General features: G+C 46.9%; 1 protein-coding gene across 1 annotated transcript; it reads left to right on the top strand.

The window, feature by feature from the left end:
* Nucleotides 1-3462: 3462 nt before the first annotated feature.
* KPNA2 (karyopherin subunit alpha 2) lies at nt 3463-18350 on the top strand. Its single transcript, XM_056127143.1, has 11 exons — nt 3463-3626; nt 4854-4951; nt 5125-5262; nt 8227-8315; nt 9302-9570; nt 9834-9928; nt 10021-10284; nt 10731-10964; nt 12618-12800; nt 16889-17038; nt 18015-18350. Exons 2-11 carry the CDS (start codon nt 4877-4879, stop codon nt 18105-18107), a joined length of 1590 nt encoding a protein of 529 aa, XP_055983118.1. The 5' UTR covers nt 3463-3626; nt 4854-4876; the 3' UTR covers nt 18108-18350.
* The last annotated feature ends 467 nt before the right edge of the window (nt 18351-18817 follow it).

The raw sequence follows: 18817 nt of genomic DNA, 5'->3' as shown, positions 1-18817 counted from the left end.
AAATAAAAATGATCTATAACCCTGTAGACTATTTTTTATTTTTTGCTTTTTGGGTCACACCCAGCGATGCACAGGGGTTGCTTCTGTCTCTGCACTCAGGAATTATCCCTGGCGGTGCTCAGAGGACCATATGGGATGCTGGGAATCGGACCTGGGTTGGCCGCATGCAAGGCAAATGCCCTACCCGCTGTGCTATCACTCCAGCCCCAACCCTGTTGACTATTGTTGATGCTTCTTAAAAAAAAGTATATGTGACAAGGGGCCAAAGAGATAGTACAGTGGTAAGGGCACTTGCCTTGCATTTTCCCTACCCAAGTTCAAAACCTGGCATTCCATATGTTCTCCTGAACACCACAAGGAGTGATTCTTGAGTGCAGGGTAAACCCTGAGCACCACTGGGTATGGCTCTAAAACGAAAACAAAAATAACATCGAAGTTTAATTGTCCCAAATTTGGTAGTTGTGGTAGTATAAGAAGCTTTAAAATTTTTTTAATTAATGATTTTTGTTTTGGGGTCACCTGGCAATACTCAAAGGTTACTTCTGACTTTTCACTCAAATTATTCCCAATGGTTCTTGGGGGACAAAATGGGTTGCAAGGAATCAAACCCAAAGCAAATGTTCTACCAACTGTACTATCTCTCTGACCCGCCTATAAAAGGATCTTTTGCTTTCTTGCTTTTCCCTGGGGCACTCAGGGATCACTCTTGACAGACCATATATATGAGTTGCTGGGGATTGAACCTAGGTCAGCAGAATGCAAGCAAGTGCCCTAGCTGCTGTACTTTCAGTTCACCCCATAAGAGAATTTTCTTCCTCCTTCTCCTCCTCCTCCTCCTCCTCCTCCTCCTCCTTCTTCTCCTTCTTTTTTGGCCACCACCAGCAGTGCTCAGGAAACCATATATGGTGCTGGCTTGGAAACAAACTTGGGTTAATAACTTACCTGCTGTACTATCTCTCTCACCCCGAAGAGGATTTTCTTATTCTCAGAAGACACGTGATGAAATATTTAGGGGTAAAGAGATATTTAGGGGTAAAGAGACATTTGAGGCTCATTCCAAATGGTGTCAGAGGGAGAGAGAGAAATAGAGAGAGGAAGTGGGAGGAGCAGGAAAAGAGAGTGTTAATACCAGTGTTTAAATATTGTTTAAATTTAAGTCATCCCTAGTGAGCTGAGGGCTCTGTAGGGTAACTGGGAGGGGTATTCCTCATGGTGCTTTGGGAGACCATGTAGTGCTAATGATGGTGGTGGGGGTCCCTCAGATGACTTGTGTGAAGTGGAGAAGAGAGAGACTCCAGGCTCAAGAAGGGAATCTGCCATTTTCTCTCTATTCACCTTGGCCACCCAGACTGACTGGGGAAATCTAGGACTGATAACAGCTTGCACTGAGCCTTGCTCCTTGGAAGAAAGCAAAGTCAGTTCTAGACCTTACCCAGGCCTTTTGGCTCTGTTGTCTTTCTCTTAGAGGGAAAAAAAAATCAGTAGAAGATAAGCAGTGAAAAGTAACAGCTTTTATTTGAAAATTTTGAGTGGAGCAGGGGTGGGTGGGGGTGGGGGGAGGAGAGACAGAGACAGAGGGACAGAGACAGATAGAGAGAGAGAGAGAGAGAGAGAGAGAGAGAGAGAGAGAGAGAGGTGCCTGAGAGAATATGGGGGTCTCCAGAGCAGAAAGCCTCAGAGCACATCTCAGCAGTAAAATCTGAAGCCTGAAGCGCTGAAGCTCTGGAAGTCCTCATCTCAAAAGCAGAGATGCGGGCCACCCATGCTCGGTCAGCACATGCGTTCTGCAGCACTTGAACACAATGCCACAGGCAGCACTTGCTGGCGCTTCCTTTATTCAAATAGGCTTTTATAGGGTTTCTCCCAAGCTGCCCCATATGGGGCTGTCAGCCCAGGTAAGAGTCTGTTGCTAGGGTGGTTGTCAAGGAGAGTTGGGAGCAGTTGATAGTCTTTTTTGATATTCCTTTCTTGTCCTTCTGGAGCTTCTCCTGAAGGGGGCTTTTAGGCTTCTCTGGGTCTGGGCTGGCGCCAGGTAAAGGTTTTTATCAGGCCTTAGTTGCTGTGTCCACAAGGTGGGTTTTGGCAGCCTTTGGGTTAGTTGGTTTTATTACTCACTGGCATGGGGCCCTACCCTATCTACCTGCCTGCCTGCTTTACTAGGGATCTAACCAGGTCAGCTGCAAGCAAGCGTCTTAATCCCATACTATCTCTCTGGCCCTGCTAACGTTTTTGTTTATTTTTGTTTCTGTGTTTATTTTTGGCCACATGCTAATGACTATGCTTAGGATTTAACACTAGGCTCTGTGCCAGAGATCCCTTGTCTGTGCCTTAGGGACCATATGCAGCGCCTGGGATTTAACCTGGGTGGGCCCATGCAAGGCAAGGTGGTGAATTACATGGCTCTACTCTCTCTCTCTCTCTCTCTCTCTCTTTTTTTTTTTCTGTGGGGGCCACACCTAGTTGGGCTCTGCACTCAGGGATCACTCCTGGTGGGGCTCAGAAGCATATGGGATGCCAGAATTAAACCTGGCTTAGCCGCATGTAAGGCAAGCACTGGATTTCTGTACTATTACTCCAACCCCATTCTTGCTGCTAATATTTTAACATTTGGCGTATCTGATGAAAAACATGCAATTCTTCTGTACCTAAAATTATTTAAATACAAAAACTGCCTAGAGGAACATACAAAAGAAACCTGTCCTTACAAATTTGTGAATTTCACAGCCTTTAATGATGCACATTTTATATTTCTATCTTTGATCTTTTTTTTTTTGGGTGGGGGACGCTGGGGGTAGCAAAACAGGTGATTCTCAGGGCTTTACTCCTTGTTGTTAGGGATCACTCCTGGAGGAGCTGGAGATGGAACCTGCGTGGATTTCACGCAAAGCGAGGGCCTTTCCCTTTTGTACTCTCTTCATATGCTATCTCTCCAAACAGCCTCATGACGCACGTTTTGTTTCTCTTCTTAGTAGGGAATTAAAAATTGCACCACCCATCTGCTCTATTCCTGCCCTCCAAAGTGACCAGAAACCTCTGCCCGGTCCTTTCAGTGTCCTAACGCGTGGGGGGCGAGGGAAAATGCAAAGTGATGCTTTCACATAAAGATTTTTTTTTTTTTTTTGCAGGAGAATGATCTGACCCAAAGAGCCGCTCTGGGAAGCGAGCGGGCGAGCTGGGGACACGCCGCCCGGCACCGTGGGCCGAGCCGAGGTGCGGCGGCGGGGAAGCGGGGCGGAGCGCGGCTTGCCGGGACCTGGAGTCTTTCCATTCGGGAGCGCGCGGCGCCGTGAGGGGAAGCGGGGGGGGGGGGGGGGGGGGGGAGGGGGGGAAGGGGGGGCGCGGCCGGGCGGGCCGCTCCCTCTTCTCGCGAGGCTCTCCGGGCTCCTTCCCGGCCCTATGACACTTCCCCACCCAACGTGTTTTTCAAACCCGCCAATGGCAGCGCAGCGGCGGCTCGAACCAGCCAATCGGAATGCCGGGTCACCGGGAAATTTAAATCGCGCCGGCCGGCTCCACGAGCCACACCGTCTCGGGGCTGAGGCTTGCTCGACGTTGCCGTGGGTCGCGGCGCCCGCAGCCTGTGAATCCCGTACAACCTTCTGTGGAACCCGGAGCCGATTTTACAGGTGAGAACCCCGCCGGCGGCGGCGGCGCTGCCCGAACGAACGGTAACGGCCGGCGCCGCAAGGCCGCGGCGTGCGGGCGGCGTGAGGGGAGGCCGCGGAGTCCGCGCCGGGCCTGGCTTGGGCCTGCCTCGCTGAGGAGGCCTCGGGCGCGGCGTCCCGGGGCCCCGGCGGCGGATTTCGGCCCGCGGCCGCTCGGATTTTCTTCCCTTCTATTCACGGATGGAGTTTTCCTTTCAGGGCGCCGCGTCAAGCCGCCCCGCGTCCCGGGATGAGCCGAGGGAGGCGGGCTCGGGGACGCGAGTGGCCGGGCGGGGCGCGGGCGGCTCCGCCCCGGTGGTGGCGGCCTCGGCCCGGGGGTGGCGGTTGGGAGCGCCGTCTCCGGACGCGTCTGCACCCGGGGCCGGCCGCGACACCCCCTTTGCACGGGGCAGAGCGGCGTGGCCTCGGCGAGGAGCTGTCCCTTTTGTCCCCGAGTGCGGCCTGCCGCGGCGGTGCACGCCTCGGACGCGCCTGGCCTGGCGGGGGGCTGCGGGGAGCCGGCGCCGGGGTGAGCCCGAGTGAGCCCGCGGCTCGGGCGTCTGTCAGGCGTCCTGCCGGCCGTTTGCAGACAATGGGAGCCTCGGGAGGGTGGACGTGATCGTCCTCAAGACGGTCGAATTTTTTTTTTTTAAAAAAAACAGTTGATCTTGGGGTGGGCATTCCCCTCCTCTCCCTTTTTGTCTACACTGAAGTGGCCGCACTGTCCTGCCCGGGTGGGGGGGGGCGTGTCCCAGACGCCCGGTGGCCGCTCCGGATGGATGAGAGACGGACCACGAAGTGGCATGACAAAAGAACGTGAAAATACGTCGTCGTCGGTGTTTGTTTTTTTACACATGGAACGTGTTGAAAATGAAGACTCTTTGGTGTATGTCGAATTCCTAGAGTCGCTTGAATTTTTTTTTTCTATATGTATTTTTAACGTGGTTCCTAGGAAACAGAAGTGTCTGCAGCTGGGATTCCATTTCTGAATGTGTGTTGGGGGGGGTGGGCTCCAGGGAGTCTCTGCCTTTGGCAGGGGAGGGGACGTGGCACCCCACCCCCACCCCCCACCCCCAGGGCTGGGAAGCGGAAGTTCCTCCCCTGGGACCTTGGGAGTGTGGCTTGGGTGCGGGCTTGACAGCTCTTGCTTGATGTGCTGCACGGAATTATTAAAGGGACCTTCTCCCCCCTTTTCTCCCTCATTTATAGCTTTCTTCCTTTGTCTCATAACGATGTCCACCAATGAGAACGCCAATTCCCCAGCAGCCCGCCTGAACCGGTTCAAGAACAAGGGCAAAGATAGCACAGTGAGTACCGCCTGTGGTTTGCCTGGGCTTAAGTCTTGTTGGGTAGGTGCCCCAAGAAGTGGATCCGGACCTTGAGGGACTTGAGTGGGGGAGCACTGGGCGGTGGGCACCCAGTCCCTCACCTGGCCACGGAAGCTGAGAGGAGCTGTAGTAATATGCCTCCTGTCCTCAAGGAAATGAGACGGCGCCGGATAGAGGTTAACGTGGAGCTGAGGAAAGCCAAGAAGGATGATCAGATGCTGAAGAGGAGAAATGTCAGCTCCTTTCCTGATGATGCCACTTCTCCGCTGCAGGAAAATCGCAACAACCAGGTAACTAGACTTTTCACTCAGAATTAGGCAGGCCAGAAAATCAATACAGTTTTTCTCCCACGAGATTTTTTGCTATTTACTCATTTACCTTTGGACCACACCTGGAAGTTCTCAGGGGTTACTCCTGGCCCTGCACTCAGGAATCACTCTTGACAGTCTCTGGGGACCATGTAGGATGCTGGGGATTGAACCTGGGTTGACCGAGTGCAAGGCAAGTGCCTTGCCCATTATTTCATCGCTCTGGCTGTTGAGCTTTTTTTAAAAAATTAATAAAAGTTGATGTTGTTTTTGGGGCAAAAACTGTGCAACAGTTATGTGGTGAAATATATACGTGTAACCCTTTTTTGTAGCCTCTTAGTGTTCTGTGCTTGGCTTCAGCTTTCTTTAGGTTGTTTTTCTCCTGAAGTACCTTTCAGTCTGTTTTCCGAAAATGCATGCTTTAGTTATGTTCTTTCGCTGCTAACTTGGTTTTGAGTCTGTATCCTTTGAGGTTATTTTATATATTAGGTCCGTATTTCTCCTTTCATTGTTTTGGTTTTGGCCATACCCAGTGGTGCTCAGGGCTTACTCTTGGCTCTCAGGTCAGTGGTCACTGAGGGCAGGTTTGGGAAGGCCTTGTGGGGTGTTGGGGATTGAACCCGGGTTGGCCATGTGCAAGGCAAACACCCTACCCTCTATACTATCATTCTAGCTTCTCCATATTCTTTTTTTTTGAGGGGGGCACACCTGGGGTGCTCAGGTTACTCCTGGCTCTGCAGTAGAAGTTACTCCTGGTGATGCTTGGGTGACCATATGGGTGCTGGTGATGGAACTCAGGTCAACCTCATGCAAAGCAAACACCCAACCTGTTGTACTATCTCTTTCTCTGGCTCTCCATATTCAATTTTCAGATATTGTCTCTTCATCTCCAAAGTTACTGGGCATTTTCTGCCTGTTTTTTTTTTTTTTTTTTTTTTTTTGGCCCTATCTAGCAGTGCTGAGGTGCCTGGTGTTTGGGGCGGGCAGGAGGGTGTTTTCAGTGCCGGTTATTGAGTTGGGTCTTCAGCCTGCCATTTTCCTACTTTTTTTTGGTTTGGCTTGTTTTTAGCTTTTGATTTTGAACCACACCTGGGAGTGCTCAGGGCTTAGTCTTGGCTCAAACTCAGGAATCAACCTCTGACTATGCTTGGGGAACTGTATATGGTGCCGGGGAATACGCAGTTTGGTTTGTGCAAGGCAAATCCCCTATCCGCTGTACTTCTTGTGTGGTTTTTTTTTTTTTAAAGCATTGAGGGGGCCAGAGTGATAGTATAGTGGGTAGGGCAGTTGCCTTGCACAAGGAGTAAACCCCTGAGCATTGCTGGGTGTGACCCAAAAAGCCAATAATAATAATAATTTTCTTAAAATAGAGCATTGAATACCTTCTACTATCTGTCTCTAAAAGAACTATATCAGATCCCTTCTTTTGATACCACTCAGGTCACCCAAACAGGAAAAATCCGTTCTCAGAATTCCTATTGACTGAAAATCGGCAATAAATGTTATGTAACTAGATGTACACAGCATTTATTTTCTGGTTATCTACTTGTTACCTTTGTTCATAGTTGTAAGCTCCCAGGGAGAAAGGGGAGCACTGTCTTTCAGAGTCAGATATAGCATTGATATTCAAGTCTTTTGACTGTGGGTACAATATGTAACAGATTTGCAGTACTACACAAAGAAGTAGTAGATTACAAACTCAGATGTGAAAATTTCTGGCATTATTTTCTTCAACCTTGTCTCTCTTTTTTTATTTTTGTTTTCAATCCAGGGGTTACTCCTGGCTCTGCACTCAGGAATTACTCCTGGCAATGCTTGGGGGACAATATTGGATGTCGGGGATTGAACCTGGGTCGGACTCGTACAAGGCAAATGCCCTACCTGCCGTACTATTGCTCCGACTCCTCAGCCCTTTCTCTTACTCCATCAAAGTATGCCTGAAGCAAGTATTTGAGACTTGCATAGAAAGTAAAAACTGGGGCTAGAGAGATAGTGGATAAAACTTTGGCCTTGCATATGTCCAACCTGGTGTGATCCTTGGTATCCCATATGATACTCCAAGCACTGCCAGAGTAATTCCTGAGTGCCAAGCTAGTAGTAAGCAGTGAGTAGTGAGTAGTGAGCAATGCTCACACCCTGAGCATTGCTGGGTGTGGCCCCCAAACTCCCCACTCCCATTTCTCTCTGCTACAAACTTTTTTTTGCGGGGGGCGGGGTGGCACACTTTGCAGTCTTCAGTGCTTTTTCCTGGCTCTTACAACCAGTAATCACTCCTGGTAGAACTCAGGACAAATTGTGATTCTGGGAATCAAACCTGGGCTGTGAGCATGCAAGGCAGCTGCCTTACCTGTGTACTATATCTCCAGCCCCTTTAATTTTTTTAAAAATTGTTCATGGCTGCCTTTTTTTTTTTAATTTTATGTAGGAGTACTGCTATTTATTCAGCCACTGATTAGCTGATTGAATTGGGCATGAACTTCGCAAACAATGGCCAACTTTAGGTTTTTAACAAATCTCAATGTAAGAAACTTTTTTTTTTCTTTTTGGGTCACATCTGGCGATGCATATGGGTTACTCCTGGCCCTGCACTCGGGAATTAGTCCTGGTGGTGCTCAGGAGACCATATGGGATGCTGGGAATTGAACTTGGGTCGGCCGCGTGCAAGGCAAACAAACGCCCTACCCGCTGTGCTATTGCTCCAGCCCCATGGCTGCCTTTTATAATTAAAAAATGCTAGGATGTTTAAGGATACTTAAGATTCTGACAAGCTGTGTGACATCTAGTTTGAGAACCGTTTTACAATGAAATCGTTAAGAGGCAAAATTAAATGTAAGAATAAATGTTTTAGTTTTTGTCAAGTCTTAATGTCTTTCATGAAAACAGGTATAAATCTTACATTTAGTGTTAAAAGTGATGATTTGCAAATGAACTTTGCTGTTCTTGTAGGGTACTGTAAATTGGTCTGTGGATGACATTGTCAAAGGCATAAATAGCAACAATTTGGAAAGCCAGCTCCAAGCTACTCAAGCTGCTAGGTAAGCCTTCTGTAGCACTGGTGACAAAAGAAATCAGCTATTTAAAGATTTCGGGTGGAGGTGGAAGAAAGATGATTTGAGTAAAATGATTGTATTTTATTATTATAGTTATTTAATTGACTTTTATGCCACATTTGGCAGTGCTCAGAACTTATTCCTGACTCTGATCAGGGATCACTCGTGATGGGCTTGAGGGACCAAATGGGGTATTGGGATTGTACCCTGGTCAGTCACATGCAAGTCTCCTTCCCTTTATACTAACTGTCCAGTTACAATGGTAAAATAAAATCTAAAGCCAACAGCCCGTTGTAGTTAGACTGTCCTTTGGGTGAGGCTAATTTATTATTTTTGCTTAAGATCTCTCCCTCCTGTAGTCTTTTTCTTTTTTCTTTTTGGTCAAATGAATATATTGAAAAGGGGCAGGAAGCCTCTCACAGTGGGAAAGGATTCTCCTAAGCAAGATTCCCCCACTTTTTTTTTGGTGGAGTGGATGGCACACACCTGCTGTGCTTGCAGGGCAAGTGACCTACCTCTATACTATTTTCAGTCCCCTCACCTCTAGCCATTTATTTATTTATTTATTGGGTCACACCCATTGATGCTTGATGCACTCAGGAATTACTCCTGGGGAGGGTGGGGGACTCGCTTGGGGGACCGTATGGGATGCCTGTAAAGCAGTCCTGTTTGCTTCTCAGTTCCAGGGTACTTAAGCATTTAGGTTTTTGGGCCACACTCTGTGGTTCTCGGGGTTTGCTCCTAGCTCTTCCATCAGAGGTCACTCCTGGTGGGGTTCAGGACTGGAACCCAGGTTGGCTATATGTAAACACCCTACCTGCTGTTCTTTGACTCTAGCCTTTGTTTAATCTAGTCTCTAAGAGATTGTATATAGTTCTAAGTCTAAAGTTGCATTTTGAATTGGTTTTTACATAAACTTACTTTGTTAACCACCTTGTTTTTTGATTTTTTTTGTTTCTGCTCACTCTCAGGAAACTACTCTCCAGGGAAAAACAGCCTCCCATTGACAATATCATTCGGGCTGGTTTGATTCCAAAATTTGTGTCCTTCTTGGGCAGAACTGATTGTAGTCCCATTCAGTTTGAATCTGCTTGGGCCCTTACTAATATTGCATCTGGGACATCAGAACAGACAAAGGCTGTGGTAGATGGAGGTGCTATCCCAGCATTCATATCTCTGCTGGCATCGCCCCACGCTCACATCAGTGAACAAGCTGTCTGGGCTCTAGGAAATATTGCAGGTACCTGGATTTTAAATTATTTTGACAGGATGTCTGATTATAATGAAACCTGTCCTAAGTAATGGCTACCTATGTGTTAACATCGTAAACTTACTTGCTTCCTGTGCTGCTTTGGAGCAACAGAAGCATCTAAACCTCAGTATCTAGCAGGCGTCTAAGGTGTTTTGATTTTTTTGAGAGTGCACTGCATTGCTGGTGTGCTCAGTCTTTGAGCATTGATAATGCTAGACAGCTAAATATATTTACCTTGTCCTTTTTTTCAGGTGATGGTTCAATTTTCCGAGACTTGGTTATCAAGTACGGTGCAATAGATCCACTGTTGGCTCTTCTTGCAGTTCCCGATATGTCATCTTTAGCAGTAAGTCACTAATATAAGTTCTGATTCTGATTTTCCAGAGCTCTCAAGCTATAAGAATTTTTTTTTCTCATTACATTTTTATTTCTTCCTAGTGTGGTTACTTGCGTAATCTTACCTGGACACTTTCAAACCTTTGTCGAAACAAGAATCCTGCACCTCCACTTGATGCAGTGGAACAAATTCTTCCTACTTTAGTTCGTCTCCTGATGCACGATGATCCAGAAGTACTAGCAGATACATGCTGGGCCATTTCCTACCTTACTGATGGTCCAAATGAAAGGATTGAAATGGTCGTGAAAACGGGAGTTGTACCCCAACTTGTGAAGCTTCTAGGAGCTACTGAATTGCCAATAGTGGTAAGTTAGTAACTGTTACATGAGATTATAAAATACCAAGGGCCTGAGAGATGGTACAGCAGGTAGGGCACTTTGCCTTGTATGGGGCTACCCTGTGTTTGATAGCCCAGCACCACATATGTTCACTGAGCTTAGATCTCGGAGTAAGTCCTGAGCTCTTCTGGATTGTGGCCAATAAACAAAAAAATGAAAGTAGTGGGTACTAATACTATTTTAAACCATGAAGATTCTCTTTTTAGAACTCTCTTTGGGAGGTTGGGATTTGGGCCACACCAGAAGTGCCCAGGAATCACTCCTGGCTCTAAGAGCCATAGAGGATATCAGGAATTGAACCCTATGAGCTGTACTATCACTCTGGTCCCTCTTTTTAAAATCCTTACAGGGAATTGAGTTTTTAAGCAGTGCTGGGGGAAATAATGAGTATCGTCCTTTTTTTCCCTGTTTAGACTCCTGCACTAAGAGCCATAGGAAATATCGTCACTGGGACAGATGAACAGACTCAGGTTGTTATAGATGCAGGAGCACTTGCTGTCTTTCCCAGCCTGCTAACGAACTCCAAAACTAATATTCAGAAGGAAGCTACATGGACATTGTCAAACATCACTGCTGGCCGCCAGGACCAAATTCAGCAAGTTGTGAATCATGGATTAGTCCCGTTTCTTGTTGGTGTTCTTGCGAAGGTAATGGTGGAGTCTTGAAATAAGACGTTTATGAACAGATGTTCGGTTGGGCTGTGATAAGGTTTGAGAAGGGCACTCTGGGCCCTGACTCAGGCTGTCACACATAAGGCCTGGCCCTTAGCAACTGAAGTATATTCCTGCCCCTTGGCCACTTAGATACGCTCATCTATTCTACTTGCTTCCTTCCCCTCCCTCAGTTGCTGTTACTATAATGACGGGTGCCTACACACTTTGCTGTAATGTTTGATGGGGGTCACACTCATATTGTTGTGTTTACTGTAGGTCAGTGTGTTTCTCAGACATGCTTGCGGGTGTTAAGTGTACTGGCCCTGTTGCTTCACATGGAGTGGCACTCCGTAAGTTGCACACCTGTGATGTGGCCAGAATCATGGTTGGCAGAGCTACAGAGATGGTACTGATGCATGTAGGCACATTAGGGATCAAACTCGCTCCCTTTGAGTCAGGTAGTACAGGGCATAAGTTCCTCAACTTCTGTACCACACCTGGGGATGTTCCTGTACTTAGAATTAGAACCAGGAGTAGCTCCTGAGCCCTGCTGGGTGTGGCTCAAGAAAACAAGAAAAAGCTCCCTAAACTATATGTGCTCCCCCCATCCCCGTCCTCATAGACAACTATGTGTCATCTGTATAAGACACAGCTTTAGCTAGTGAGCCCTGGCCTCTTGATAATTTTTGTTTTTTTTTAACTTGAGATTAAAGCCAGTATCTCACATGCAAAGGCAAATGCTCTACCCAGGCCTATATCCTTAGCCTCTTGATCAGGTTTTTATGGGTGGTGCTGGGAATCAAGCATGAGTTAATCAGACCTCATGCATGTGAGGCTTACTTACATTGGTGGAGCTATTTTTGTGAGGTGCTTGAGGGTCATTCTCAGGCTCACATCCAAGGCTCTATCATGCAATGTGTGGGGGATCAAATCCAGTGTGTGCTCCAACCTTTTGAGTCATCTCCCCAGTTCTAAGACACTTGGGGTTTAGTTCAAACCTAGTGGCACTCAGGGAGGCCATGTGGTTCTGGGCATTGAATTGGGGGTACCTGCACGCAGAGCTTGTACTTAAGGCTGCTAAGCTCTAACTGGCCCTGAGAAGGTGGTTTACCTAGCAGTACTTAGGGTTGCTTCTGGCTCAGTAGGGTTCGGGGATTGAACCCAGGCTTCCTGCAATGATCTATCTCTCCAGCCCTTCAGTCTTTTGGAGGGGGGCGTGTGGGGATTTGGTCCCACACTTGGCCATTCTCGGGGGCTATGTCTGGCCTGGATACATACCTATGTGGTGCCAGGAATTGAAACCAGGGATTTGAAACTAGGTCAGAGTCTTTACTGATACATGTACTACAAATGTCCTAACTCCTGTGGTATCTCTTAGGCATCTTTTCTGGTTCAGGCCACACCCTATAGAGCTGAGAGGCTATTCCTAAGTGCTCAGTAGTGAGGTCTGGTTGTGCTTGGGGCCACTACATGTGGTGCTGGGGGGTAGAACCAGGTCAACTCAGGATTGAGTTCTATTCATAGTCCTTTGCTGCCTCTTTCATTTAAAGTTGGTTGGAACCAAATGGTATTTTAGTCATGTTTTTCTGAGACATTTTTTTAAACTACCATTCTGAAATAAGCCTGTTTTGTTATGTTTAAAACTAGGCAGACTTTAAGACACAAAAGGAAGCTGTATGGGCTGTGACCAACTATACAAGTGGTGGATCTGTTGAACAGATTGTATACCTTGTTCATTGTGGCATAATAGAACCATTGATGAACCTTCTGACTGCAAAAGACACCAAAATTATTCTGGTTATTCTGGATGCCATTTCAAATATCTTTCAGGTAAGTCTTAACAAGGTGGCATTTCAACTCCTGCAGTTTCCTGGTAAGACAACAAAGGAAAGAAGGAAAAGACAAATATACAGTCTGATCCAGAGTTAAAGTCGGGCCCAGGTGTGATCATAAACTTATGATTACAAAGTGAAATCTAAAGTAACATCCCTGGTCTGTTCTCTCAGGAGGGCGCGAAGTCATACCCTGCAGTGCTGGCCGCCTATGGCGTGTTGCTGATTCTGTGCTCGGGAGTGAACCCTAGCAGTGCTCAGGGAACCATTTATGGTGCTAGGGAGTTGAACCTGGTTGGGCAGCGTGCAAAGCCTTAACTACACTGTCTCAGGCCCAATATAGTAATATTTTGTCTTGCCTTTTTTTTTTAAAGAAGGAATTTATTTGAATTAATTTCCCTTCCCTCCCACTCCCATAACTGGAGTGCTTGAGTGGCCCAGTTCTACTTGAAGTTGCTCCTAGGAGTGCTTTGGGGGGAGCATGTGATGCTAGGGATTGTCCCTAGGTCTCCCTTGTACAAAGCCTGCTTCGTGTGCTCTTAGTCTGCTCCCCCCCCAACCCCTCTTTTTGGGTCACACCTGGCGATGCATAGGGGTTACTCCTAGCTCTGCACTCAGGAATTACTCCTGGCGGTGCTCGGGGGACCATATGGGATGTGGAATCGAACCTGGATTGGCTGCGTGCAAGGCAAATGCCCTACCCGTTGTGCTATCACTTCAGCCCCACTCTTCGTCTGTTGATCTTTGTCTAGCACTATGGAATTTGATTTTAATTTCCTCCCCTCACCTTTTCCCTTGGTTGCGTGACAGGGAAACCCAGACTTCCCGGACTCTGACACTCCGGACTCTGACACTCTGTCTCTCTGTCTCTCTGCCTCTCTCTCTTTTTTCTCTCTTTCTCTTTTTTCTCTCCCCCCTCCTCTCCTCCCTCCCTTTTTGGGTCACAACCCAGCAATATTTAGGGGTTACTCCTGGCCCTGCATTCAGGAATTATTCCTGGCAGCACTCAGGAGACCATATGGGGTATTGGAGATTGAACCTGGGTGGGCCAGGTGCAAGGGTAAACACTCTCCTTGCTGTACTATCACTCCACCCCCACACCCCACTCTCGATTTTCTGATATTATGCACAGCTCTGCACTGCTTGCACAGTCAGTCAGGTTGCTCACCAAACCTTGTGATCTTTGGTTGTGGTACCTGCTGAGCATCATTAGTTAAGTTTTGTTCTCCCCAGGCCCTAGGGGGCTGGAGAGTTGCTATAATGTTCATGTATAAGATTTAAGGCCTTGGTGCCCACACATATGCATGTATGTGGTACAACTGACTGGGAATAACTCTTTGGTCTAGGGAACTCTTTGGTCTAGGGAATAACTTCTTTGTCTTGGGCATCATGGGTAGTGGTGCTGCCAGGATTGTGCTTGGCATGTGTGATGCAGTGGGGATCCGGACTTCCCACTGTATGTTTTCAAAGCATGCTCTCGAACCCGTGCATGTAGCACTTGTCTTGCTTGTGACTGACCTGGGTTCAGTTCCCTGGCACAAGATTTGGTTCTCTGAGCCCTATGAAGAGAGATCACTGAGCTAAGAGTGGGAGTAAGCCCTGTGTGCAATCTCCTGTGGTAACCTCTCCCCAAAAAAGGGATGTCATCTGAGGCCTACACTCTTCCTCTGGGGAGCTGGTTTCCTTTCCTTTGACTTGGGGGACAGAGGTTTGAGCCAAATTGTTAGTGCTCAGGAGCAGTTCCTGACTTTGCTCACGAGTAAACCCTGCCTGTGCTGTGCCAGGATTTGAACCAGACATCTGCCTTGATTCCCAGACTGTCTCTGGCCCTGAGTTATTTTTCTGCTATTCATCTGTCACTGTCACTGTCCTCCCGTTGTTCATCGATTTGCTCGAGCGGGTCCAGTAACGTCTCCATTGGAGACTTTGTTGTTACTGTGTCTGGCATATCGAATACATCACGGGGAGCTTGCCAGGCTCTGCCGTGCGGGCGAGATACTCTCGGTAGCTTGCTGGGCTCTCCGAGAGGGGCGGAGGAATCGAACTCGGGTCGGCCATGTTGGCTGCGCGCAAGGCAAACGCCCTACCGCTTTGCTATCGCTCCAGCCCTTGCTATTCATCAAACTCCCTAAATTATTTTGAAACAAAGAATTTTCTTAATCTTTAAATATTTGTGCATCTGTTAAAGTAAAAGTGGAGGATTTAAAAAAATCCTAATGATAATAGTTTTGTTTTTGTTCTTGGGCCACACCTGGCGATGCTCTGGTTACTCCTGACTGCTCAGGAATCACTCCTGGGGGTCCTTGGACCACATGGGATGCCAGGGACTGAACCTGGTTCAATCCAAGGGAAGCACCCTGAGCTATACAGTTTCTTCAGCCCCCCTGACCCCCCATATGTTATTTGGTTTTTGGTCCACACTCAGAGATGCTCAAGGCTTGGATCACTCCTGGTGGGATTCTTGGAACTAAATGGGTGTGGGGGATTGAACCCAGATTGTCTGTGTACAACGTAAATTCCCTACGCACTCTACTCTCTCCAGTTTTCTGCAGTATTCTTTTTTTTTTTTTTTTTTTTTTTTTTGCTTTTTGGGTCATACCCGGCAATGCACAGGGCTTACTCCTGGCTCTGCACTCCGGAATCACTCACTCCTGGCGGTGCTCAGGGGACCATATTGGGAATTGATCCCGAGTTGGCCATGTGCAAGGCAAATGCCCTTCCTGCTGTGCTATCACTCGAACCACCTGCAGTATTCTTTAATATATTTTTTATGAACAAATAGTTAAGGAAATTTATTTTATTTAAAAAAAAAAAATGGGCTATACCTGGCAGTGCTCAGGAACTTATTCTTGGCTCTGCGCTTAGGGCTGGGAACCATGTGGAGTGTAGGGGAGTAAACCAGGGTTGACAGTGTGCAAAGCAAGTGCCCTATCTGCTGTACCATTACTCCAATCATGCGAAGTTTATCTTTGTCTTTATTTTTATTTATTGGGTTCTGGGGCCATACCAAGGTTTATGGGGACTATTGCTAGCTCTACTTAGGAGTCAACCCAGACTATGCTTGGAGATTTATATGTGGTTCTGGGTATGTAGCCAGGGTTGGCACCTGCAAGGCAAATGCCTGATCTCCAGTACTCTCATCGTTGCTTCTAGTCAGTGGTTCTCTACCTTAATTGTATTTTGGTGCTTTTTGGAGGAGGGGGCTGGTTTGGGGGTGCTCAGGGCTAATTCCTGGCAGGGCTTGGGGGACATTATGGGGTGCCAGGGATCATACCTGGGTTGGCCTCATCAAAGATAAACACCCTCTGCCTCCAGTGCTATAGCTATGGCCCCAAGGGAAATTAACTGGCTGTGGGCCCCCCACCCCCCTTGTGCTTAGGACAGTGGACAAGAGCCATCTGATGCTTCTACAGTGGACTCTAGACCTTTCAGCTCTAACTCTGCCCTGTCGGGGCTGCTTCGAAAAAATTTCCTGTTCCCATTGTTAATTACCTAAACCTTAATAGTGTCACTTGCAAAGTTCTGTTTTGGGGTCACAGACCGATGCTCAAGCTTACTCCTGGCTCTCCGCTCAGGGATTGGTGCTCAGGAGACCATCTGAGGTTCTGGGGATTGAGCTTGTAACCAGCCACATAAAAGGCAAGCACCGTAACTCTTCCCACCTCATTCTTTTCGTTATTACTATTTATGTTCTTTTGCATCATCCACCAGTGATGCTCAGCGGTTACTCCTGGCTCAGTACTCAGGACTATCACTCCTGGCAGTGCTCAGGGGAACCATATAGGATTCTGGGGGTCAAACCCGGGTTGGCCCTGTGCGAGGCAAGCACCCTACCCACTGTACTATCATTCCAGCCTTCCACCTCATTTTTAAAGTTAACTTAGTATTTTTCATGCACAATCTCTGTTAGAAATGATAAAAATAATTGCTTAAAAAGATGAAATGAGTCTGTTTTAGTTTATCAGGGTTGTAGCGGAAACTCATGTATATTTCTTTGTAACATACATTGATACTCAAGTGCAGACATTATTTTTTTCATTTAAGTAACATTTATATTACTGACCAGCAAACAATATTTTTCTTTAGGCTGCTGAGAAACTTGGTGAAACTGAGAAACTTAGTATAATGATTGAAGAATGTGGAGGTTTGGACAAAATTGAAGCTCTACAAAACCATGAAAACGAATCTGTATACAAAGCTTCCTTAAACTTGATTGAGAAATATTTCTCTGTAGAGGTGAGTAACACGATAATGTTTTGGTTTTTGTATTTTTGGGCCACACTGCTGTGTTCAGAGCTTACTTTGTGCTCAAGGATCACTTCTGGCAGGGCTCGGGATCATATGGAGAACCAGGCATTGAACCCAGGCTGGCTGTATGCAGGAAGCACCTTATCTCCTGTACTGTTTCTCCAGCTCCCTGTTTTTCTCTTTTTCTACCAAAAAGTGGAAAAAAATGGTTTTTTTTTTTTTTTTTTTTTTTTTGTTAACTGTAGCAGCAATCCTTAAATCAGAACTCTCCCTTTGAGACACTTAAGAATTGCTGTTTCAGGGCTGGAGCAATAGCATAACGGGTAGGGTGTTTGCCCTGTACGCAGCCGACCCAGGTTCGATTCCCAGCATCCCATATGGTCCCCGAGCACCCAGGAGTAACCGCTGTGCATCGCTGGGTGTGACCCAAAAAGCAAAAAAAAAAAAAAATTTTGCTATTTCAGCAGCTTTTCCTCACTATTTAGTTGTGTGGGTTTTTGCTTTAGTGTGTGTGTGTGTGTGTGTAGATTTTTTTTGGGGGGGAGGGGGATTTCACCCATTGGTGCTCATGACTCTCTCCTGGCTCTGAGCTCAGGGATCACTCCTGGAGGGCTCTGGGCTCTGGGGACCATGTGTGGTACCAGGGACCGAACCCACATCAAATGAGTATGAGACTACCCACTGTACTATCACTCTGGCTCACCTCCATTTTTAAAATACTGAAAATAATGTGGAGAAGTAAAAATTAAGTAGATAGATGTTAAGAGAAAATTGAAATACAGGAGGTGTGGCGATAGCCCAGGGGACATGAGCATTGTGCTTTGCATGTGTGAGGCTGGGCTTTTGATGTCTGATTCAACATGGTATCTCCTAAGCACAGCCAGATGTGGCCCAAAATTTAGAAATAAGTATATACTTGTAGGTAGTTTTCTAGGATTATATTGTTTTGTTTTTATACTTTTAGGAAGAGGAAGATCAGAATGTTGTACCTGAAACTACCTCTGAAGGCTTTACGTTCCAAGTTCAGGATGGTGCTCCTGGGACTTTTAACTTTTAGGTTGTACAGCTGAGGCAGAATATTGTCGTGAACAATGCTTGGTATAAGTGTGTCTTACTATTTCTCTCCTATGAACTCTTTTTAAATGTGGTTTGTTATCGTAGCACTTTTTACAATGAAACTATACTTGAACAGTTCCAAACTGTACATACTGTATGAAGCTTCTCTCAATGGATTTCTTATTTCTATGTGGAATTTCATATCTCGCAGTGTCCTGTAAATAAAGATTGAATTCCACTTTTTTTTCTTTATTCTGCTTATGTTTGCTTTCTAATTTGGAGACCCTAAAGGTTGCGAGAAAGGGTAACTGGATTTTACTAAACCACACTATAGGACATAGTTACTCTTGGGTGCAGACATCTTTGGATGTAAGATTTGTGATATCTTCCAGGAATCCAGGGGCAGTAACTTTCTTGCTTTTTCTCTGCTGGCTCTGCTCTAGGCTGCCTCCCCTGGGATTTTGTCTCTACTTCATACAGCCAGAAAAATTTCCCAGAAGTCCTCAGCCAGCATCTCCTTCAGACTCACTGACCAGGGCCCAGAGAGAGCCCAGCAGGTTGAGACACATGCTTTACATGCAGGAACCCTGGATTCAGCCCCCAGCACTTCGTAGCGTACATTCCCCGTGAGCACTAAGCTCAGGGCAGCCCTGTGCCCTACTGGGTGTAGATCAGAAACAGAACTCTTTAGTCATGGATATTTCTTGGAGC

The sequence above is a fragment of the Sorex fumeus genome, unplaced genomic scaffold, assembly GCF_029834395.1.
Source record: "Sorex fumeus unplaced genomic scaffold, SorFum_2.1 ptg000063l, whole genome shotgun sequence".
NCBI classification, from domain to species: Eukaryota; Metazoa; Chordata; class Mammalia; order Eulipotyphla; family Soricidae; genus Sorex; species Sorex fumeus.
Note: the sequence above shows the minus strand (reverse complement) of the source record. Positions and strands in the feature narration are given on the sequence as shown.